Source organism: Macaca mulatta, chromosome 6 (assembly GCF_049350105.2).
Source record: "Macaca mulatta isolate MMU2019108-1 chromosome 6, T2T-MMU8v2.0, whole genome shotgun sequence".
NCBI classification, from domain to species: domain Eukaryota; kingdom Metazoa; phylum Chordata; class Mammalia; order Primates; family Cercopithecidae; genus Macaca; species Macaca mulatta.
This window is the reverse complement of record NC_133411.1, coordinates 124,883,022-124,907,543: the sequence shown is the minus strand read 5'-3', so window position 1 is coordinate 124,907,543 and position 24,522 is coordinate 124,883,022. Positions and strand designations below refer to the sequence as shown.

Below are 24,522 nucleotides of genomic sequence, written 5' to 3'. Positions count from 1 at the left end.
TATGGTTGGAGACTAAGTACTATTGCTTTACAGGCCATTCAAAGATAAGCCTTGTGGCTAAGCATTGCATAAACTTGACCTTGGCTCACAGATTTTAGCTGCCATACTTTACTCTTCCCATCTCAAAAGAATAACCAGTCATGATTACCATGACCGAGCTGCTAGGAATGACTAACACCGTTTTTCCTGTTTATTTACACTATTGGGTCATGTTATCTTAAGGAACACTGGATAACTGTGTGTGATGCCAGTGACTCCTTGGCCATCAGTGGAACACAGTCAGTCTGAACTTGCATGTGTGCCACATGAATGTTCCTGATCACCATATGCAGCTGTGAGACACTGGTCAAAGCAGCGTGGCATGTTTCTAATAAGCCTGTATGTTATTATAATACAGAACATACAGTCATAGTACAGAACAGGTCACTTACCTTCGTTCACGCCTGCTGCCCTTTGTAGCCAACTCCTTCCCCTATTCCCAACCTTTGATAACCACTGTTCTTCATCCCTATAGTTTTGTCTTCCCCAGAATGTCATCTGAAAGGACTCATACAGTATGCAGCCTTTGGGGTCTGGTTTATTTCAATTAGCAAAAATGCATTTGAGATTTCTCCATGTTGTTGGATAAAATCACTTAATATTCATATTCATATACCACACCTGCACAGTTTAGATTCTGCTCTGGTGAATCCCTTGAATACTGTTATTAGCTTTTTTATTGCTGTATAACAAATTACCATAAACTTACGGGCTTAACACAATTCCCATCGTAACCTCAAAGTTTCCATGGTCCTGGAATCTATCCTCTGCTTAAGGTCTCACCAAGTTGCAACCAATGTTGTCCAGGGCTACAATCTCATCTGAGGCTCATGATCCTCTTCTAAGCTCACTGGTTGTTGGCAGAATTCAGTTGGCAGAATTCCACTACAGGATCAAGGTCTCTGTTGTCTTGCTGGCTGTCGACTGAGCATCTCTCTCACCTCCTCGGCTATCCTCAGCTGCTGCTTCCCGCCATGTGGCCCACTCTACAACATAGCTGTTTGCTTCTCCGAGGCTAGCAAAAGTATGTCTCTCTTGCTTCAAATCTCTCCCTGCCCCAAATGCCTGGACCCTATCCTCTTTTTTAAAACTTGTCTGATTAGACTGGATCCACCCAGGAAAATATTCCTCTTTGTTAATTCAAAGTCAACTGGAACCTTAATTACATCTACAAAAATCACTTTACCTTTGCCACATAATGTAATCTAGTGACAGAAGTAAAGTCGTATCGTATTCCCACATCTTGCCCACACAATGGGGAGGGGATTATTCAGGGTTTGTACACTAGGATGCGGGATCTGGGGGACTATCTTAAAAATTCTACATATCATAATATCCTACTCCTTCCTATCTATTTAAATGCTTCTCAAAATCTCTCTCACATCCCACTTCTTTACAAAGTCTTTCAAAGCTCCTTTTCGTAGCTAACAAAATTGAGGCTCGGAGAGTAAATGCCAGTGACTCCACCGATTAACAGCAGAGCCAATACCACAGAGTTATTTCACCTCTGTAGCCCTCACTTACTGCATAGCAAAGGTAGGCATTTAATGTGAAAATTTCTCAGGTGTCCCTGGCTCTAACAGCTAGAGATGCAAGTGGGATGGCTCCACTATGAGAAACTGGGCAGGTCACTGTGGGGGAACAGAGCAGTTCAACTTTCATCTTATTGGCATATTGTCATACCAAGAAAAATTGTGTGTGAACCAAAATTTCAAGAGCTTCAGAAAAGGAGCTTGAACACCAATGATTTAGCCTAGCCTCATCTTATGGATTAGAAACATAAGGACCTTTCTTACTCAACATGTCCAATTCTGGGAAGTGAGATGAAAGCCTTAATTGAGGGGTTGATTTGAGTCAGTACAGAGAACAATGGGCTTCTCACACAAGGAGAGCACAGATTAGGTGTGAAGATGTCCATGTCCTAATTCTTGGAATTTGTAAGTGTTGCTTTATATGCTAAAAGGTGCTTGGCAAAAGTGATTCATTGAAGGATCTTCAGGTGGGGAGATTACCTTGGGTTATCCTAGGGGGTTCTATGTAATCACAGGAGGCCCTAGAAGAGGGAGGCAGAAGATCAGAGAAAAAGAAGACAATATGAAGAGAAGCAGAGAGAGATTTGAAGATGCTATGCTGCTGACTTGGAAGATGGAGAAAGGGGCCATAAACCAGGGAATGTAAGGAACACAGCTCTAGAAACTGGAAAAGACAAAGAAAACATTTTCCCTTAGAGCCTCCAGGAACCAGCCTTTCATTTTGCCTTTAGAGCAGTGAAACTGATTTTAGATTTCTGACCTCCTGCAAGAGAATAAACTTGCCTTGTTTCAAGCTGCTAAACTTGTAATAATCTGTTTCAGCAATAGGACATTGATATGTTAGGCACTGGGGAGGAGTGTATGTCCAGGGGATATGTTAAAATAGAACAGGGATTCTCAAACTTTTTTGACTGCAACTTTTGATAAGGAATACATTTTACATCAATATCCAATATTGTCAGAGGTGTGTGAACCAGAGCAATTCCATCTTAAATAGGAGCTGGGTAAAATGAGGCTGAAACCTACTGGGCTGCATTCCCAGACGGTGAAGGCATTCTAAGTCACAGGATGAGATAGGAGGTCAGCACAAAATACAGGTCATAAAGACCTTGCTGATAAAACAGGTTGCAATTGTTAGATATGAGGTCTAAATTTCTTTTCAAAGAATCAATGTCAGTACGTTCAATTCTTTGCCTACTTTTAAACTTAACTTCCTCGTAAAGCAACCTTTTTCAATTGCCTACTCCACCCTGACTCATTCCAATTACCTGCTGCACCCTGATTCATTCCGATTACCGGATGCACCCTGATTCATTCCGATTACCGGATGCACCCTGATTCATTCCGATTACCGGACTCACCCTGATTCATTCCGATTGCTTGCTCCACCCCGACTCGTTCCAATTACCTGCTGCACCCTCATTCTGATTACCCGCTCCACCCTGATTCATTCCAATTACCTGCTCCACCCTGACTCATTCCGGTTACCTGATGCACCCTGGCTCATTCCGATTACCTAATGCACCCTGACTCATTCCGACTACCTGCTCCACCCTGACTCATTCCGATTACCTGACGCGCCCTGGCTCATTCCGATTACCTGCTCCACCCTAACTCATTCCGATCACCTTATGCACCCTGACTCATTCCGATTACCTACTCCACCCTGACTCATTCCAATTACTTGCTCTGTCATAACCATTTTTCCTGCCAAACCACTCACCCTGTCACTCTCTTTAAATTAGCCAGTCAGAACTAATTTAGCCTGTGCGGTCTAACCCTGGTCAATAGGGGAACCACACAGCAGCAGGGGCCACGTGTGTCAGGGATAAGAACCCCTTCCCCTCCCTTGTCCAAGTGTGCACCCACCATTGCTCCATCTGTAAGGGTGCACCCTTCTGTAGAAGTACCTTGCCTTGCTGAGAATTAAAAACAAAAATTTATATTCGAGTGCTATTTCTTTTGTGCACCAAAACCTTATAACACAGTAAAAGAGCCAGCCAAAACTCACCAAAACCAAAATGGCAACAAGAGTGACTTCTGCTCGTCCTCACTGCTACAATCCCACCAGCACCATGACAGTTTACAAATGCCATGGCAACATCAGGAAGTTACCCTATATCGTCTAACAAGGGGAGGCATGAATAATGCACCCCAAATAACCATAAAAATGGGCAACCACACATAACTGGAAGCAAAGCACTCCTCAGCAAATGTACAAGAACAGAAATTATAACAAACTGTCTCTCAGACCACAGTGCCATCAAACTAGAACTCAGGACTAAGAAACTCAATCAAAACCGCTCAACTACATGGAAACTGAACAACCTGCTACTGAATGACTACTGGGTACATAACGAAATGAAGGCAGAAATAAAGATGTTCTTTGAAACCAATGAGAACAAAGATACAACATACCAGAATTTCTGGGACACATTTAAAGCAGTGTGTAGAGGGAAATTTATAGCACTAAATGCCCACAAGAGAAAGCAGGAAAGATCTAAAATTGACACTCTAACATCACAATTAAAAGAACTAGAGAAGCAAGAGCAAACGCATTCAAAAGCTAGCAGAAGGCAAGAAATAACTAAGATCAGAGCAGAACTGAAGGAGATAGAGACACAAAAAACCCTCCAAAAAATCAATGAATACAGGAGTTGGTTTTTTGAAAAGATCAACAAAATTGACAGACCGCTAGCAAGACTAATAAAGAAGAAAAGAGAGAAGAATCAAATTGATGCAATAAAAAATGATAAAGGGGATATCACCACCGACCCCACAGAAATACAAACTACCATCAGAGAATACTATAAACACCTCTACGCAAATAAACTAGAAAATCTAGAAGAAATGGATAATTTTCTGGACACTTACACTCTTCCAAGACTAAACCAGGAGGAAGTTGAATCCCTGAATAGACCAATAGCAGGCTCTGAAATTGAGGAAATAATTAATAGCCTACGAACCGAAAAAAGTCCAGGACCAGATGGATTCACAGCTGAATTCTACCAGAGGTACAAGGAGGAGCTGGTACCATTCCTTCTGAAACTATTCCAATCAATAGAAAAAGAGGGAATCCTCCCTAACTCATTTTATGAGGCCAACATCATCCTGATACCAAAGCCTGGCAGAGACACAACAAAAAAAGAGAATTTTAGACCAATATCCCTGATGAACATCGATGCAAAAATCCTCAATAAACTACTGGCAAACCGGATTCAGCAGCACATCAAAAAGCTTATCCACCATGATCAAGTGGGCTTCATCCCTGGGATGCAAGGCTGGTTCAACATTCGCAAATCAATAAACATAATCCAGCATATAAACAGAACCAAAGACAAGAACCACATGATTATCTCAATTGATGCAGAAAAGGCTTTTGACAAAATTCAACAGCCCTTCATGCTAAAAACGCTCAATAAATTCGGTATTGATGGAACGTACCTCAAAATAATAAGAGCTATTTATGACAAACCCACAGCCAATATCATACTGAATGTGCAAAAACTGGAAGCATTCCCTTTGAAAACTGGCACAAGACAGGGATGCCCTCTCTCACCACTCCTATTCAACATAGTGTTGGAAGTTCTGGCCAGGGCAATCAGGCAAGAGAAAGAAATCAAGGGTATTCAGTTAGGAAAAGAAGAAGTCAAATTGTCCCTCTTTGCAGATGACATGATTGTATATTTAGAAAATCCCATTGTCTCAGCCCAAAATCTCCTTAAGCTGATAAGCAACTTCAGCAAAGTCTCAGGATACAAAATTAATGTGCAAAAATCACAAGCATTCATATACACCAGTAACAGACAAACAGAGAGCCAAATCATGAATGAACTTCCATTCACAATTGCTTCAAAGAGAATAAAATACCTAGGAATCCAACTTACAAGGGATGTAAAGGACCTCTTCAAGGAGAACTACAAACCACTGCTCAGTGAAATAAAAGAGGACACAAACAAATGGAAGAACATACCATGCTCATGGATAGGAAGAATCAATATCGTGAAAATGGCCATACTGCCCAAGGTTATTTATAGATTCAATGCCATCCCCATCAAGCTACCAATGACTTTCTTCACAGAATTGGAAAAAACTACTTTAAAGTTCATATGGAACCAAAAAAGAGCCCACATCTCCAAGACAATCCTAAGTCAAAAGAACAAAGCTGGAGGCATCACGCTACCTGACTTCAAACTATACTACAAGGCTACAGTAACCAAAACAGCATGGTACTGGTACCAAAACAGAGATATAGACCAATGGAACAGAACAGAGTCTTCAGAAATAATACCACACACCTACAGCCATCTGATCTTTGACAAACCTGAGAGAAACAAGAAATGGGGAAAGGATTCCCTATTTAATAAATGGTGCTGGGAAAATTGGCTAGCCATAAGTAGAAAGCTGAAACTGGATCCTTTCCTTACTCCTTATAAGAAAATTAATTCAAGATGGATTAGAGACTTAAATATTAGACCTAATACCATAAAAACCCTAGAGGAAAACCTAGGTAGTACCATTCAGGACATAGGCATGGGCAAAGACTTCATGTCTAAAACACCAAAAGCAACGGCAGCAAAAGCCAAAATAGACAAATGGGATCTAATTAAACTAAAGAGCTTCTGCACAGCAAAAGAATCTACCATCAGAGTGAACAGGCAACCTACAGAATAGGAGAAAATTTTTGCAATCTACTCATCTGACAAAGGGCTAATATCCAGAACCTACAAAGAACTCAAACAAATTTACAAGAAAAAAACAAACAGCCCCATCAAAAAATGGGCAAAGGATATGAACAGACGTTTCTCAAAAGAAGACATTCATACAGCCAACAGACACATGAAAAAATGCTCATCATCACTGGCCATCAGAGAAATGCAAATCAAAACCACAATGAGGTACCATCTCACACCAGTTAGAATGGCGATCATTAAAAAGTCAGGAAACAACAGGTGCTGGAGAGGCTGTGGAGAAATAGGAACACTTTTACACTGTTGGTGGGATTGTAAACTAGTTCAACCATTATGGAAAACAGTATGGCGATTCTTCAAGGATCTAGAACTAGATGTACCATATGACCCAGCCATCCCATTACTGGGTATATACCCAAAGGATTATAAATCATGCTGCTATAAAGACACATGCACACGTATGTTTATTGTGGCACTATTCACAATAGCAAAGACTTGGAATCAACCCAAATGTCCATCAGTGACAGACTGGATTAAGAAAATGTGGCACATATACACCATGGAATACTATGCAGCCATAAAAACGGATGAGTTTGTGTCCTTTGTAGGGACATGGATGCAGCTGGAAACCATCATTCTTAGCAAACTATCACCAGAACAGAAAACCAAACACCGCATGTTCTCACTCATAGGTGGGAACTGAACAATGAGATCACTTGGACTCTGGAAGGGGAACATCACACACCGGGGCCTATCATGGGGAGGGGGGTGGGGGGAGGGGGGAGGGATTGCATTGGGAGTTATACCTGATGTAAATGACGAGTTGATGGGTGCTGACGAGTTGATGGGTGCAGCACAGCAACATGGCACAAGTATACATATGTAACAAACCTGCACATTATGCACATGTACCCTAGAACTTAAAGTATAATTAAAAAAAAAAAAATGGGCAACCAGCAGCCCCCGTGGCTGCTCTGTCTATAGAGTAGCCATTCTTTTATTCCTTTACATTCTTAATAAACTTGCTTTCACTTTGCACCACGGACTCGCCCTGAATTCATTCTTGCATGAGATCCAAGGACCCTCTCTTGGGGTCTGGATCCGGACTCCTTTCTGGTAACAATATGAATAAACATACAGTTGTGTACACACACAGAATAAAAAATTTCTTGCAAATCAGTATTATTCCACAAAATGTATTGACATTTTCTGTATTATTTTATTCTATTCCATTATTTCATTTTTTAAAAAATGTTGATTAGGACCCACTAAATAGATTGCATAACCCCTGAATGAGTATAAAACACTGGCATTCAAGGAAGAGAGTAGACTCTGAGAAGTGTAGACTGGGATCCAACTGAAAGGGGCTTTAAATGTCAGCCTCTTGACAGCATATGATAAATGCCTCTTAGTAGCTGGTTGGTGCTACTACTTCATAGTTGGTGCCACTGCCATCAGGGCTCTAATAAAGTACAGACTATATACCAAGTGTTTCTCTAGAACTCTGAATTCTCTCTGTCAGTAGTTCTCAACTGAGGTTGGCTTTGCAACCCAGAGAATGTTGGGCGTGTCTGGAGATATTTTTGCTGTTACAACTTGGAGGGTGTGCTGTTATTGGCATTTAGTGGGTAGAAATGCCACTAAATGCTGCTGCTAATCATCCTGCAATGCACAGGACACCCCCCAACAATGATGAATTATCCAGCCCAAAATGTAAGTGCAGAGGTTGAAAGATCCTGCTCTAGCTGGATCTTCTCCCAGTCAGTTGTGTCCAGCAGTAGTTCAATCTCTTTTGAAATCGTTCCCCAGCTGTGTCTTCCCTGTGCTCCAAAACTATGCCTCTACTACCTGGTGTAAAACATTACAAGCTCTTATGAATTAGGTTTTTGATAAGTGATGACTGCATTAAAAAGAGTTTATTATATAGTGAATCTGAAAGTGGTGATTGTGGATATGTGCAAAAGATCATCTTGGCACATGGTGGCCTATTCCAGGTTGCCACTGTCAGTCAACTAAACAAACAAATCTGCAAATTGTTTCAAATCTCCAGAACTGCAGGGTAGCTAATATCTGTCATCTAAACATACATTTTAGGTTAGTAGATTTTACTGCAATCACATTTAAAGTACATTTAAAGATCATTTGAACAGGGCATAGGTAGTACTAGTCCAGTGAAAACTGAAAAGATAATGACTTCCACATTATAAAGCTGTTTAGAAGCTCTTTTTGCTCAAAAAATAATTTTACCAGTGTCTCTAATCCTATATGGCCCATTGTAGGGCACTAGAAGGCAGCTTAAAGGTAGAAGGAATAGTCAGTAACCAGCGTCTGTTGTTTCCACTAATAACTAGCATAAAATATACCTCATGCTTGGGAAATAATATCTAATTAAAGCCATCGAGGGACAACTTTCTGGGAGGCCCAGGCCACATTTCCAGGGCCAGCTCGTTGGAGTGGGGGTGGGGACAGAGTGATGGTGGTTAGTGTCAAAGGATGGAATATGAAAATAATCTATTTTAGCCTCCATATTGAGAGGAGAGGTCTTTGAAAAACAAATGTAACATGTATTGCTAATAATCCTAGAATAAAAGTTTTTTAGGTTTGTGTATAGTATCTCTTCTAGTTTCATTGGAACATGAAAGAGCCTATAAAAATAAACTCCAGGAAGTGGAAGATAAACTACAAAGGGAGTTTTAAACGTAATAATTAGAACCTCTGCCCCTTCAAACTAAAATAGCTTTACTGTGGAAAATACTCTGATCTTAATATCTGTGTTGCAATATGCAGTCTCTCCCCAACCCTAAGAGAGACTGGAGTGGTGGTGAGGAAAGGTCTTAGCACACCAAAATTCGGGAGCTTGAATAGTTAAGAACAGTATCAGAAAGACAAGGTTCCAGATGAGCATGTTTCAAGGAACAAACAATTGAAAGTGAAAAACTATTTAGTAACCAGTGACTTGTTCCTTCTGTATTTGTATGGTCTTACTGCTGAAGCAAAGGCATATAAGTTAAAAGAAAAAAAAAAAGCTACCATTTTATGAAATGCTGAACTTCTTTGTGTTTGGCACAGTGCTAAGCACTCTATATGGCATGTAATCATCACAATAGTTCTATGAGGTAAGTACCACTGGCATTCCCATTTACAGATGAGTAAACAGGCTTACAGAGATTATTTGGTTTCATTAAAAGACGAAACTAGGTTTAGAAATCAGGTGTTTTTGACTCTAGAAGCCATGTAATGAATCACCCTGGGACATGCAGTACATGGAATTCTTTCAAGCACTGTCAATGGTTTATTTTATGATGGGCTCAAAGTAAAGGGAATTGTTATGGTGTGGATGGTTGAAATGAGAAATATCAGTGAGTTTCTTTTTTTTCTTTTTTCTTTTTTTTTTTTTTTTTTGAGACAGAATCTTGCAGTGTTGCTGGGCTGGAGTGCAGTGGCACAATCTCTGCTCACTGCAACCTCCGCCTCCTGGGTTCAAGCAATTCCCCTGCCTCAGCCTCTCGAGTAGCTGGGACTGCAGGCGCCCACCACCAAGCCCAGCTAATTTTTTGCATTTTTTAGTAGAGACGGGGTTTCACCATGTTGGCTAGATGGTCTCAATCTCCTGATCTCACGATCTGCCAGCCTCGACCTCCCAAAGTGCTGGGATTACAGGCATGAGACACCGCACCCAGCCGTCAGTAAGTTTCTTTTTATTTTTTTCCCAGTTCTATTCATTTTACTAAGCAATCTATTATAGAAGCTAGTTATAACATGGAAACTATATTTCCCAAATCCTGTGATCTTACACAGGTAGTTACCTAATATATAATAGGTTATAATATATACATACATGTATATATGTAGTGGGTAACTTGATAGGTTATATATAATATATATACACACATATGTATACATACACACACACACACACACACATATAGTGTGAGGAGGTAAAGTAGGTTAAATATTTTGGTTCTGGCATCTTACTGAGTGAGCTGTATTGTCAGTAGTAGCAGAGTCCTAATGAAATCTGTCTCCAAAATGGCTGTGATTTCCACTAGATGAGCCATTATAGCTACTATTTATGGTACTCTGAAAGACTCTTTTGGTCAGACTTCAGTAAGCTGTGGAGTAACAGCGGATGCGAACTCCTTTCTTTGCCTACTGGTCTCCTGATTTGAGGAGCCAGAAGGACTAGAGGGCAGCTGTAGACTAAAAGCTAATATGACTCTTGTTCTGCTTAAAATCTGCATTTCCTTTTTGGGAACCAAGACTTCTATACCCATAGATCCTAGACTTGTGAGGACCAGAAGCACAAATTTCCCAAGCGGATCACTGGGAGAAGTGGGGCCGCTCCTACTTTTACCTCTTGGTGCCTGGACCTATGGAGTCTACCTACTGGAGAAACAGCACCATAGATTTGTTATGATTTAGGGTATATGTTACATCCTGTAGAATATGTCCCCCTTCACAAGGTTTCATCTCCAAGCTGGTGTTCAGGTGTCCCTTTAAAAGGCCATTTCATTACTCCATCCAGCAGCTTCTAGGTTTCGTGGCTTGTGACAAGACCAGTCTCACTGATCTATATTCACTGCTGTACCTCCTTTGTTGTAAAGTGAATTCCTTGGTCCTTTGTGAGGTTAGGTAGGATCCTAGGTAGGTGGATCAAACCCTTTGTAGGTCCTTGGATAATGAGGATGGCTGAGGCCATGCAGCCAGGAAGGGAAAGTTCATACCCAGAATATGTATCAGTTCCAGTCAGAATCAATTTGCTCCCTTTTCAAGATGGCCAAAGTTACTTGACACCAAGTGGTTGCTTGGTTTCCTCAAAGGAAGGTGCTGAATCAGGGGCTGAGCCTTGCTCTCTGTTAGTGGTAGATGGGATATTTGACATAAGCAGTAGCTTAATCAGCCTTGGAGAGCAGGAGCCCCTGCTGTTAGGCCCATGTGCAGCCTCCATCCCCGTCACTATGGCTTCTCTACTCATGTTCCTATTGTGCCAACACTGCAGTGGCCAATAACAGAGGCAGACTGACATTCTGGTGAGTCATTCTGTCTATTCCATTGTGTAAGCACCTCTTTTGTGATAGATGCTCTCTGTCAGGTAACATACGATTCAGACTTTTCAGATACCAAACAAAAAGAAAGATTTTACTTTCATGTTTATTCCCGTAGACTCACCCACATGCCTTTTACCCAAACCTCCTTGTTTCTGATCTTCTGATCCGTTAACTAACCAGCCAAGTCATTAGCTATGCTTCCACATGTAGTTTTACCTTGGGCCGCTTTTACTTTCATACCCAGTGGACGCCCATGTGTACAACTCAAAAGTTCTGCCCATTGGAAGGGTTTCTGCTCACCATTGTCTTACCAAGGAGCTGAGGGAAAGGCATTGGTCAACAGTGGAAAATGAAATTTGGGCCAGGACTTGTGCAGCTAATGTGTGCACTCTGGCCCCCTTCTTTCCCATGTACACCACTTCCATCTTACTAGAGATTGTTGCTAGGTCTGCCTAGCCTTATGATTTTGTGGGCTGGACAGATCTCAGGTCAGTTCTGGAAGCATGATCACTTGCGTCAACCAGGGCGCAGTAGCACCAAGGACTTGTTTTTCAAATGGTTTATAATTTTCTACTGTGGGTGTCATGTCTTGGTCGCAGAATTCTAGGGGGCCTACGTTGCTATTCTCCAACTGGAACATGCCCAGAAACACCACATGACACCTTTTACCATCACTGACAGCTCCAATATCATTGAGTGTGTTAGGAAGTATGGTCCAAGAGGCAGAATCACTTGCCTTGTAGCCTGGACCTGCTGCAGAGCCCTTTTTTGTTGAGACTCATTCAGAGCTGGATGCTATTTGTGTAAATGGGTTGGAATAGTGTTCTCTGTATGAAATATGCTGCCTCCAAAATCTGAAGAGGCCTACCAACCACTGTGCTTATTTCTGAGTGGGGAAGTCATGAAATACAACATTCATTTGACAGGGATATCATAGACCACTGGATGCCAGGCCCCTGAATCTTTATAGTGTTTCTCTCTCAACCACTGAGGGAGTGTATCTTATCAAGGCCTTTGATATGTTTGTAATTTCTTGTTCGTGCAGTCTAAATCACACAATTTTATCAATATGTGGACTAATGTGATATAATATCCAGAGGATCCAGATCCTTTGACTATATTATGAGGACGGGCAGGTGCATTAACATTTATAGTTAACTGTTGTGCATCCAAAGTGAATGTGAACTTTCTAGACTTTCCTCCTATAAGGGATGGGAAAGAAGGCATTTCCCAGATCAACGGCCACATACCAACTATCTGAGAGCCTTATTAATCTGCCCTAACAAAGATGCTACATCTGCCACAGCAGCTATAATTGGCCAATTTGCAGTAGTTCACTGTCATCCTCTAGGATCCATCTGTAGAGAGCAGACTGGTCGATTAAGTGGGACATGATGGAGACCACCATTCCTGAATCCTTTTAGGTCTTTAAGCATGGCATTAATCTCTTCACTTGTCCCCAAGTTACAATTCTTACTATCCTGGCTAAGAGTGGTGTAGGGGCAGTTTCAAAGATTCCACTTAGTATTCCTTTCTACTATATCTCTTATCCCACAGACTAGGGAACCACTGTAAGGTTTTACCAAACACTCATACCAGTTAGATATATTCGAGGATAAGGAAAATATCATAACCATGAGGTAGACCTGTGGACTCAATATAAACTAGACCTGGGCCAGGACTAAATGTATTACCTAGCCCTCATATGTTCCCAGTGTAATGGGGGAAGGGGCAATGACGATGCTTGGTCCCTGGGAATCAATGGTAACTTGGAAACTGTGCCCAGTAATTCCTAAAACATTGGGTTTTCCATTACCCAGTGCACAGTTACCCAAGTAAGTCCATTTAGGGGAAGCCCTGGGAAAATAATTAGCTTACGCATTTGGGTGGTATTGCAGGGTCCTTCCTCCTGGAGATTTAGCATTTCTGTTAATCAGTGAGTTCTGGATCTGAGAACTGGCTCAGAACCAGACACTGGAAAAGAGTTCATGACTTTTTATTGCAGCAGCTGCTCTCAGCCTCCTGATGATCCATTCTTGATTTCTTTTGGTTGCACAGATTAGGCAATGTCTTTACTGGCTGCCCATCTATCTTACATCTACTGAAGCCATGTTCCATTAAATATCTCTATAGCAAACTGCAGACCATAACACGTGAATGACACTCTGACCTTGCAATTCATTAAGATAACTTATCCACTTTGCTCCCGGCAGCGAAGTGCACAACCTGACCTCTGTTATTTCAGGACCCCATCATCCCTATTATTATCAGGGCACCCAGTTCTGTAACATTTCCCACCCTCAAACCCGGCCTTCAGAGGACAGCCACTTCTGAGCTTCTGAATGATGCTGATGCCCCTTTAAATAGCACGTTCTTTATTGTTTTGGTAAATAGTCACCTCTGGGCCTTCCTGTCCTACACAGTACATTCACTCTAGCACACATACTTCTCGGAGCCTTTTGATCCCTTGGCTGCATTGGTAGTTCTCATTATACTTCACTTAGCTGGGCCAAGCTAAGTGGCTCAGGCTTTCTCCAAGCTTCCCAAAATTACCCTAGCCACGGGTTAGCACTGTCTTCCCAGAGTATTATATCTTTTATCATTGGAAAGTGCTTAAATATAAATAACCTCTCATCCAACTTTATGTTCCTTCCCCATTGACCCAGAACCCTCAGGATCCAGGCCCACTTACACTCTTCCAGCTCCCCCAGGTTCGCTTTGACAAAGTTCTGCAGCCAAACTTGAGCCCTGGGGCTGCTCCTCAGCCTTTCCTGTCCTCCAGCTGCAGGAGATCAGTTTTCATATGCTGCCAAGGAGGCCCTCTGGCCTTCATACATAGCCTTACTTGGTGATTCATTACTGTCAGCATTTCTCTATACAGTGATTACCCAGAATAGCCATCCAATCCCATGCTCTTTATAATTACTGCTTCCCTTGGACTTCTCAAATGCCTGAAACATTGTATCAGGGTTTTCCAGCATCCCATCCCAACTCACCACCAGTGAAAGTTTCCACAATTATATTGTTATAGCATGCAAATGGTTTTACTGCCATCAGTAATAGGGTCCTCTATTGCCAGCCTGACAATGCTGATCCAGCTCCAAAATGTCATTTTACAGTCTGCTTCTGGCTGGGCGTGGTGGCTCACGCCTGTAATCCCAGTACTTTGGGAGGCCAAGGTGGGTGGATCACATGAGGTCGAGAGTTCGAGACTAGCCTGATCAACATGGTGAAATCCTGCCTCTACTGAAAATACAAAATTATCTGGGCGTGGTGGCGCATGCCTGTAATCCCAGCTACTACGGAGGCTGAGGCAGGAGAATCACTTAAACTTGGGAGGCAGAGGTTAGGGTGAGCCGAGATCACACCATTGCACTCCAGCCTGGGCAACAAGAGCAAAACTCCGTCTCAAAAAATTTGCTTCTTCAGACCATTCTTGGCAATAACTGCTTTGATGAGCTTCCCTGAGAAACAGACTGAGGTGGATTTATGTGCCCATTTACTAGAGTATGCCACTGGGATCAAAGTCTGTGAGAGTCTGAAGGAAGTAGGATAGAGCAGAGGAGGAGTTAAATTGCAGTGCAGTCACAATGAAGGCCTCAGCTGATCCCATGGGTAGCACTGGAGCCGACGGAATGGCCTTTCAGAGCTGTTGTGCCTTAGCCAAAGGCACCAAGCTTTTATCACTTGGATACGGGATGTCCTTGTGAGGAACCATGGCTTTGGGTGAAGCAGTTCTTTCCACCTGGTGGCAGTTCTCAGAGCAACTCAACTGAGTGCTCACTGCCAGCAGCTGAAGAAATGAGTGCCTCAGTCCTGACAGATGCACGTAAGAGCAACCACTACAGGTGCCAACATACTTTCTCCTTAGTTTACCCCACAATCCACATACCCAGCCTCAGAAGAACAAATATCACACACATTATGATTACTGAAAACAATTGTGGACAGCAGGTATTTAGTGGTGTATTGTCAAGTGTTTTAGAGTTATGTGAAATAGTTCCCTCTGGATCATTATGCCACAACTCATGGCATAGTTCAACACATTTGCTCTGCTTTCAATTTTTAGAGGGTACATTTTCAAAATTTAAATTGTATGTTACTAAGTATGTAAAATATTTACATGGTTCCAAAACAAAGTACATTCAGACAAATCTAGATTCTATCCCAAATCTTCTGTCCTGTTTCTTCCCTCTTATAGGTTTAAAAAAATATGTACAGTTGGCCAGGCATGGTGGCTTGTACCTGTAATCCCAGAACTTTAGGAGGCTGAGGTGGGTGGATTGCTTTGAGCTCAGGAATTCGAGATCAGTCTGGGCAACAAGGTGAAACTCCATTTCTACAAAAAATACAAAAATTAGCCGGGCATGGTGGCATGCGCCTGAAGTCCCAGCTACTCAGGAGGCTGAGGTGGGAGGATTGCTTGAGCCTGGGAGGTAGAGGCTGCAGTGAGCTGAGATCATGCCACTTTACTCCAGCCTGAGTGACAGAGTGAGAACCTGTCTCCCTCCACCCCCCCGCAAAAAGTATAGTTTATCTTTCTATGTAAAAAATATACAAAACATACATACTCATTCTCCCTTTTTCTTTATTGAAAGCACATTGTGATGGTTAATTTCATCTGTTAACTTAAATGAGCCATGGGGTATCCAGGTATTTTGCCAAACAGGTGTTCTGGGTGTTTCTGTTGAGTGTGTTTTTGGATGAGATAAACATTTAAATTGGTGGACTGAGTAAAGCTGATTCCCCTCCCTAGTGTGGGTGAGCCTCACCCAATCAGTTGAAGGCCTGACTAGAACAAAAGGTCTGGCCTTCCTGATCCTTCCCAGAGTAAGAGATAATTCTTTCTTCTTCACTGCTTTTGAACTGGGGCACTGACATTTTCTTGGCTTTGGACACGAACTGAAATATTGGCTCTTCCTGAGTTTCCAGCCTCCTGGCCTTTGACTGGAAATGCATCATCAGCGATTCTGGGTCTTCAGCTTGCGGACTCAACCTCAGATCTTGGGACTTGTCAACCTACTTAATCATGTGACCCAATTCCTTATAAATTATATATATATATGTGTGTATATATATAACCTATAAAGAAGTATATATATTTCTACATATATCTTTTCTCTGGAGAGCCCTAATATGCATTCCATATGTACTCTCCTTCCTCTTTGCTTTTTTTAACCTAACACTATATTCTAAGAATCACTTTGTAGCAATATAAAGAGATATTTCTTATTCCTTTTGGTAGCTCCATAGGACTCCATAATATGGAAGTAATCTAGCTTTTCCATCAGTCTCCTTCTGACAGACATTTAAGTCATTCCAGTTGTTTGCTATTGCAACTAGTGTGGTAGTTACTACAATTTATTCAACTATTTCCATACTGGTGGGCATTTAATATATCTCCAGGTTATTTTTTTTTTTTTTTACTTTACAAAAAATTTCATATAATAAATGCCTTTCTATACAAATAAATCAAGAAGTGCTATATAGAGTTCCCAAATGAGGTCATGGGTTATGTGTGATATGTGTATTTTTAATTTTGTTAAATTTTTGCAGAACTTTTTTTAAAAAGTAGTAGTACATTACATTCCCACTATCAAAATATGAGAGCTCACATTATCCCATTATCTTTTCTAGTACTGGATGTTGTCACCTCTGCTAGTTTTTGTCAATACGACAGGAGAAAATAAAATCTAATTGTTCATTTGCATTCCTTGACTACTAGTGAGGTTAAGTATCTCTACATATTTATTGGCCACTGAGATTTAGTTTCCTATGACTTGCCTATTTCTATCCTTAGCATATTATTAGATTGTTTTTTTCTAATTTGTGAGCCCTTGGTATATCAGAAATATCAACCTTCCTTTTCAAATTATACTAATTAGTATGCGGACCCACAAAAAGTATCTTAAACCTTGCTATATACTATGGCAAGATAAAGCTCGCTCTCTTTGGGCATTCTACGTATGCTTAAAAGGCTGTGAAGTGAACTTCTAAAAGCTACAGTATCTGGTTCATATTTATCCTAACATTCGATAAGCCTAGCTGTCTTAAAATATACATTTCTGAAAGGAAGAGCCTCCCTCTCACCTCAATTTTATTGTATCAAATATTAAAGTTATTTTCAAGTAAAAAGCTATTTTCACTAATATAAAGATTGAAATTACAGTTGCCCCTTGCACACGGGTTTGAATTGCACAGATACACTTATACATGGGTTTTCTTCCACCACTGCCACCCCTGAGACAGCAAGACTCCTCTCCTCCTCAGCCTGTTCAATATAAAGACAATAAGGATGGAGACCTACCATGATCCACTTCCACTCAATGAATAGTAAATATAATAATATATTTTCTCCTTCTTATGATTTTCTCAATGTTTTCTTTTCTCTAGATTATTATTGTAAGAATACAGTATATAATACATTTAACAAACAAAATATATGTTAATCAATTGCTTATGTTATTGGTAAGTCTCTGGTCTGGTAGGCCATTAGTTATTTTTGAGGAGTCAAAAGTATATGCAAATTTTAGGCTGTGTAGGGGGTCAGTGGCCCTAATGCCCATGTTTTTCAAAGGTCAACTATCAATAAATTTACAAAATAATCAAGATAAATAATAATGTAAACCTACATTATATTTCTCAAATTTACTAAAATGTGTGTGTTTGTTTATTTATTTTGAGACGGAGTCTAGCTCTGTCGCCCAGGCTGGAGTACAGTAGCACGATCGTGGCTCACTGCAACCTCCACCTCCTGGGTTCATGAGATTCTCCGGCTTCTGCCTCTCAAATAGTTGGAACTGCAGACGTGTGCCACCACACCTGGCTAATTTTTTGTATTTTTGCTAGAGACGAGGTTTCACCACGTTGCCCAGGCTTGTCTCATATTCCTGACCTCAAGTGATCTGCCCACGTTGGCCTCCCAAAGTGCTGAAATTACAAGTGTGAGCCACCCCACCTGGCCATGTTCTTTTCTAAAGAGCCATCTTTCCTTGAACTTTTCATTTTCCTGTTTCAATCTAGGCTAATTGCCCGTTAGGTATGCCATAAAGCTATGGTTCTAAGATTCACCAACATCCTGTGACTTTCCTTCATCTTTCTCCTGTGCTGTATATATTGGTTACTGGATCTCTTGATTTTTAAAAATAATGTATTCCTTTACTTTGGTGGTGCCAATCTTTCAGTAGCTTTCCGAGAAAGAGGGCATGAGAAATGCATCTTTTGAGACTGCATGTATGAAAACATACTCATTATAACTACATATATACCTGAATATTTGTCTGGCACACAATTTTGGGTTTAAATGATTTATCCTCAGAATTTTGAAGTCATTTCTTTCTCCTTGTCTTTTGGCTTCAAACGTTGATTCCTGATCCTCTGTGACTTGCTTTTTCCCTCCCTCTCCACAGACTTTAGAATCTTTTAGAATCACAGTGATGTCCCTTTGTGCTATAGTCTGAATGTGTGTGTCCCTCAAAATCTGTATGTTGTATCCTAATCTCCAATGCAATAGTACTAAGAAGTGGAACTTTTAGGATGTAATTAGGTCATAAGCTTGGAGCCCTCATGAATGAGATTATATTGCCCTTATAAAAGAGGCCTGAGGGAGCTCATGTGCCCCTTCCCCATGTGAGAATGCAACAATAAAATGCCTTCTATAAGAAATGTGCCTCACCAGGCACTGCTGGTGCCTTGATCTTGAACTTCCACCCTACAGAACTGTGAGATACAAATTTCTGTTGTTTATAAGCTACCTAGTCTATGGTATTTTGTTATAGCAGCCAAAATGGACTACTAGACACTTGGTATGGTTCTTTTTTTCATTCACTGCTAGGCAGCCTAATGGGCCCTTCAATCTGAAAACTCATGTTCTTATGATCTAAGCAATCTTTAAAAAATTTTTTCAGGGGGAAATTTTCTTCCCTGTATTTTCTGTGTTGCTCCCATCCCTCCCCCTGAATTTCTACTGGTCAGCTATGGAATTACCTGAAGTGATCCTTTAATTTTACCTTTTATTTTCCATCCATTTGTCTTTTTCTTCTTTTTGGAAGTCCTCCCAACTTTGTCTTCCAATCTTCCCATTAAATATTCAATTTTATAATATTTTATATTATATCCAAAAACTTCATTTAGTTCCTCAGATGTTCCTTTTTTTGCTCTTATTCTTGATCTTTTATTTCCCTGGGTGTCGCTCAGGCTGGGTTTCCTGAAAGCAGAGCCTGTGACAAAGGCTTATGCACAGATAATTTTTGGGAAATGCACTCCCAGGAAGGTGTACAGGATATGAACTAAACAGAGAAGGGGGAAATTTTTTTTAAAAAATGACATATTAGGGAGTTGGTTACTGCTCCAGGCAACTAGCCTTCAATCCCTTGGGACTTACTGAGGAATACTTTTGAAATACTCTCAACTGTCTGCTAAGGTATAAAACAGAAGTATTTATTGCACTCACAGGAGTCAGAATGGTGTTAAATTTCCCTCATCTCCAAATTGTACATACATGAGTACCAAAAGGTTTCCTACGTTTCAGCTGGGGTGAAGAGAACGTCCAAGGCAGGAAGTAGGTTATCGCTTGGGCCAAAAAACAAGGCAATATCCAGTTGTAGTTGAGCAAAGCTGGTCAAGACTATGAAGAATTAGTTACTACAGCAGTGGCTGAAGTGGTGGGCCAAGAAGATTCTCAAGATAAGAGGTGTCTAATATAGTGGGGGATAAGTGATAACTTTTAATTTTAAAATGTTTTTCCTATTAGTTTATGTTGTTTGTTTTGGCCTCTACCTTTCATGTTAGAAGCTTTCCTCAAATGTTTGGTGATTTTTGCTTTCTGCTCATGTGTGAGGCTCCTAAACACCTGACTGGAAGCTCTGCATGCAAGGGAGAAGCTTTTCAACAAGGGGCTTTAGAGGAGGATGATACGGATGGTCCACATCAATGGGCAAGCTTGAAACATCATTAACTGTAGATCTTTTCTCTTGGGCTAATCTTCCTAGGGAAGAATATGCTAGAATCTCCTGCTTGTGGACAGGGTAGAGTATAAGCCTGGCTACTAACCGTCTGGGAGCTGAGAGACAAAGTAGGCTGAGTTCCCACCATTGAGAAGGTATTTGGGGTAATTTCCAGGCTCTTAGTTCAGGGGTGAATGAGAGACAATTGCTAAGGTTTGTGGTATGGTGAAGGGGATCTGAGAGTCTATATGCTTTGATATATACGACAATTTGATAACTGATAATTCTATTCACAGTTTCATTAGTACCTCTACTTCCTGAAGTCTTTCTGGATTCTGTGGTGCAAATCCACATGCTTTCATGATTATTCCACTGCTAACCTAAATTCCAGTTTTCTCAGGTTTGCTCAGTCATATATTACGTATTCACAAGCTTTCCAGCTTCAAATATTTTGTAGCTGTTATCACCTGTCTGATCCTTTTTGTCCATTTGGGTCCTTTAACACAAACTCTTTACTGTCAGTTTAGTGTGGTTTGAAAGAGCACAAATGTGAGTAAGTGTTTAACAATGTATGTTTAACCAAAAGTTTCTGCCTTGTTACTTTCCAAAATATGAAAAAGTTTAAAAGCTAATATCCCTTATTGTGTATTGCCCATGAATAAACATTATGAGAGATGGACAACAGGAACATTAATAAGAGCTTACTTTCCCTCTTGTCCATTTTGCTATTGGCTCCTTGCTGTTTCTCAAACACCCCAAGCACGCCCCTGCCTCTGGGCTCTGCCATCTGTTACTTGCTATGTGGATTTACTCTTGCTCCACAAGTTCCCATGATGCCTTCCTTACCTCCTTCAGGTTTTTGTTCAAATGTTACTTCATCGGAGATGCCTCCTCCTACCCATTCTATAAATCACAGCAATAGCCCAACTCCTACCCCGCAACCCTTCTACTCCCTATCTTTTAACCAGGTTTACTTTTCTCCATAGCACTTATCACCTCCTGACATATCATACATTTATTGTTTCACCCCACATGAATTTATGTTCCAACAGAATCTAGTTTGTTCCCTGCTCTATCCTAGTACCCAGAACAATGCCTGGCACATAGCTAATGCTCAGTAAGTATTTGCTGCAGGAAAGAAAAGAGGGAGGGAGGGTAGATGAGAGAATGGAGGGGGAGAAAGGATGGCTGGTTGTTGGGGCATTGTATGTGATAGAATATAATGGGAGATAAAACACTTTTGACTATTTCTTGAAGTTAAAGTATGGTCTTGAAGTTAAAGTATGGCCCAGAGGTTTCCTTAATTTTGGCATATCCTAACCAAACCAACACTTAACCTTCCCAGAATTTGTTTCCCCCAAAACAAAGAGAAAAGGAAAAGGGTGGGGTGGTGGTGAGGGGAGGGGGTACTGCTAGGCACTCTGTGTTACTGCATATTGCTCCATAAAGACAGGGACTTGGGGGCGCACAGTAAACACTTAATAAACATTGTCAAATGACTAAAGACCAGGTATCTCCTGAAATGTTCCACTTTGCATAACCTTTCTCTAGGACTTTCGCATATTTCTGAGCTGATAGCAATCCCAATAATCACAGATTAAATTTCCTGTTATCATAACACGCTGGAGAGCTTAGAGACAGATTAATTTTATTTAGAAAAAATAAAGTAACTTTGCTTATATCTTAGGGTTCTTGGAGTAAAATTCATACATGCTGCAAGTCTATGGAAGTGTTTCAAAGAGAACATTTGAAGAAGGAGAACTAGAACTGTAAGGAAAACCTTAGTCTAACTGGAAAAGTAACCTCACTCACAGTTCATGGAAGACCAAATAAAATGTGGGCCAATTATGAGACACTAGAATAAGTGAGTGTTAGGACTTAAGAAAACATTCGTTTAACTTTGCTTTAGGATGAAACAGACAAGTAGAGCCCCAAGGGTTTTTGTATTTAAAATCAATTAGGTATTTGCTGAAATTATTTTTTACCATCTGGGCAAGAAGGAACAAGAGGCAAGGCTTAAAGCTATTTGTATAAAAAAGATTTTACTTTTTCTCAATATACATTTTAGAAAGACTGTCGCCTCCTACTCCAGATCTTATCTTGCACAATATGCATAAGACAGACTGCTCCTGGTTTGTGAAATAATTTTCAGAATAATTTACTGAGTTTCTGAATATTAAAAACTTAAGTATAAAATAAATTGACATTAACAGCTGCTTAATAGTGATAAAATATATTTTTATTTACTTTGTTGAGTCAGAGGGTTGTAAAAAAAATTATTGCTAAAGTAGATATCAGGCAAAAACAGAAAGGTGCTTTAGAAGTCCAGTTACCTTGGAGTTTATTTAAACTAAGAGAAAAAAGTCATAATGTTTTCATGCAATACATACTTGGTTCTTTAAATAACAATTGTATGACAAATAGCAGAAGGAATTAAGGAATGCTGCACTTGTGATCCACACAAAACACCAACATTTTAGGTTGTACATAATTAAAGAAATATCTGAAACACTTTTTAAAACACTGTAGTAGCCAATACATAGAGGCATGCCGTAGGTGGGCACAGGAATGCAGTTTAGAAAAGAAAAAAAAAAAAAAATCACATAGGAACTACTCAATTTCTTTAAAATCACTGAGCAAGAAAAGCAACATTGAACTTTCATACTGATTTTACACAACTTCTATACAGTACCTTGACTTAAATCCAAGAGCAAAAGTTAAGACTCTCCTCCTCTATTTTTGGTAAACAACTGCATGGTAAACTTGGATGACTCTTCCCCCTGGATTTTACCTGGGAGTGGCCTTTTTACATTTTTATTTAAAAGAGGGCAGGTTTGGCACTTTTATACTGATGTCACCAATGTTAATATTTCTTGGGATCTCAGGAAGATTCATATTCTTTACAGCTGATACAGCACGGGCTGGAGCTCCCGCTAAGCCAGCCTGTATACAGAAGCAAATAAAAGAAAAAGAAAATGTACAACTCAGGTGTAGCTCATCATAAAACACTTACAATGGAAGACAATGATAAAAGATTTTCATATAACAAGCTTAGGGACCAGATGGTAGTTTGAATTGGTATGGAATGGTTACTTTGAAATACTAATCTATAAAGAGAAAACAGTGACACATTAAAAAATACAGTGAACACATGCAATGATAACAATGTAAAGATTTAAATACAAATTAATGTGCACTACCACACAATATTCACACAATAAGACCTAAATCTTCACTTGTATCTTGATTTAACTGACATATAGCATGAAGCATGATTTACATTAGTTTCCTTATTAAATATCTCTTGCAACGATCATGATAGATTTTCTTTTGCTTTTAAAATGGCATTTATTATCAATATGTGCTGTGAAATAAAAATTGTAAGTAACAGATCGTGCTTGTTTAATTTCTTTTCTTAGGGATAAACCCTTAAAACATTTTAAAACAATAAAATTAGTTTTTTAAATTGTGGGGGCTCTTTTAAACTTTTCTAAGAAAGTTCTAGAACATTCAAAAAATAGGCTTTTAAGTAAAGCCTCAATCCAAAGAATATAGTTCTGCTTAAAGATGAAACTACAAGAAGAGGATCATTCCAACCCTTTGATGCATTAGTAAAAATATAATGATTAAAAATGTTTTGTCATATAGCATAGATTGAGCAACATATATTCAGCTTACAGTTCACGAATTTAGAGAAAGAAGAGCATAAAAGCAAGAGGGTAGTAAATATAAATAAATGAATTCTAAAATTTCCAGTAAGTACCATTAGTGCATAATACTTGGCTTTCCTATTAGTAGGAACATTTATAATTTGTGAAATAATTTTAAAAGAAAATATGCCTACAAATAAAAGAAAAATGCATATATATCATTTTTCTCACCTACATTAACAGCCTTCATATTTAAGGTTTAATTTTTATACCAATTACATTTCATTAATTTTTATTCAGGCTATATAATAAAGCAAAGTCAACAAAGACATCTGAGTTCAGTGGCATCATTTTGTACAAAAATAGACAACAAAAACGAATCTTCCACTTTGATTAGATTATATATAAGGCAATGTCCATCAAATTAGAAACACTAGCTTTAAGGTCCCTTTTCATAATTTTAGTTCTCTTTTCTTATGTAATCCTACCTTTGTTAATAAAAATAAAAATAATAATAAAGCTGTTACCTGAGAAAAATCTTGACTGATACAAAATAGGCCAGTGTAAACTATTTGCTAAATAAAGGATACAAACATTGTTAAGCAATGAAATAAAAG

The 24,522-nt window shown here is 39.8% G+C and overlaps 1 protein-coding gene across 5 annotated transcripts in view; it reads right to left on the bottom strand.

The window, feature by feature from the left end:
- AP3S1 (adaptor related protein complex 3 subunit sigma 1) overlaps window positions 1-24,522 on the bottom strand; it is a 158,330-nt gene that overhangs the window by 64,852 nt on the left and 68,956 nt on the right. For 4 of the 5 annotated variants that reach the window (XM_015140612.3, XM_001086177.5, XM_028849671.2 and 1 more), the window contains one exon: window positions 22,569-23,198. The exons of the other annotated variant lie outside the window; for it this stretch is intronic. Coding sequence is in view for 2 of the 4 variants with exons in the window: in XM_001086177.5 (XP_001086177.3) it covers window positions 23,070-23,198 (129 nt within the window). In the remaining 2 variants the exon portion in view is untranslated. Of the gene's footprint in view, window positions 1-22,568; window positions 23,199-24,522 lie in introns of those variants that run through there. 5 annotated transcript variants of the gene reach the window in all.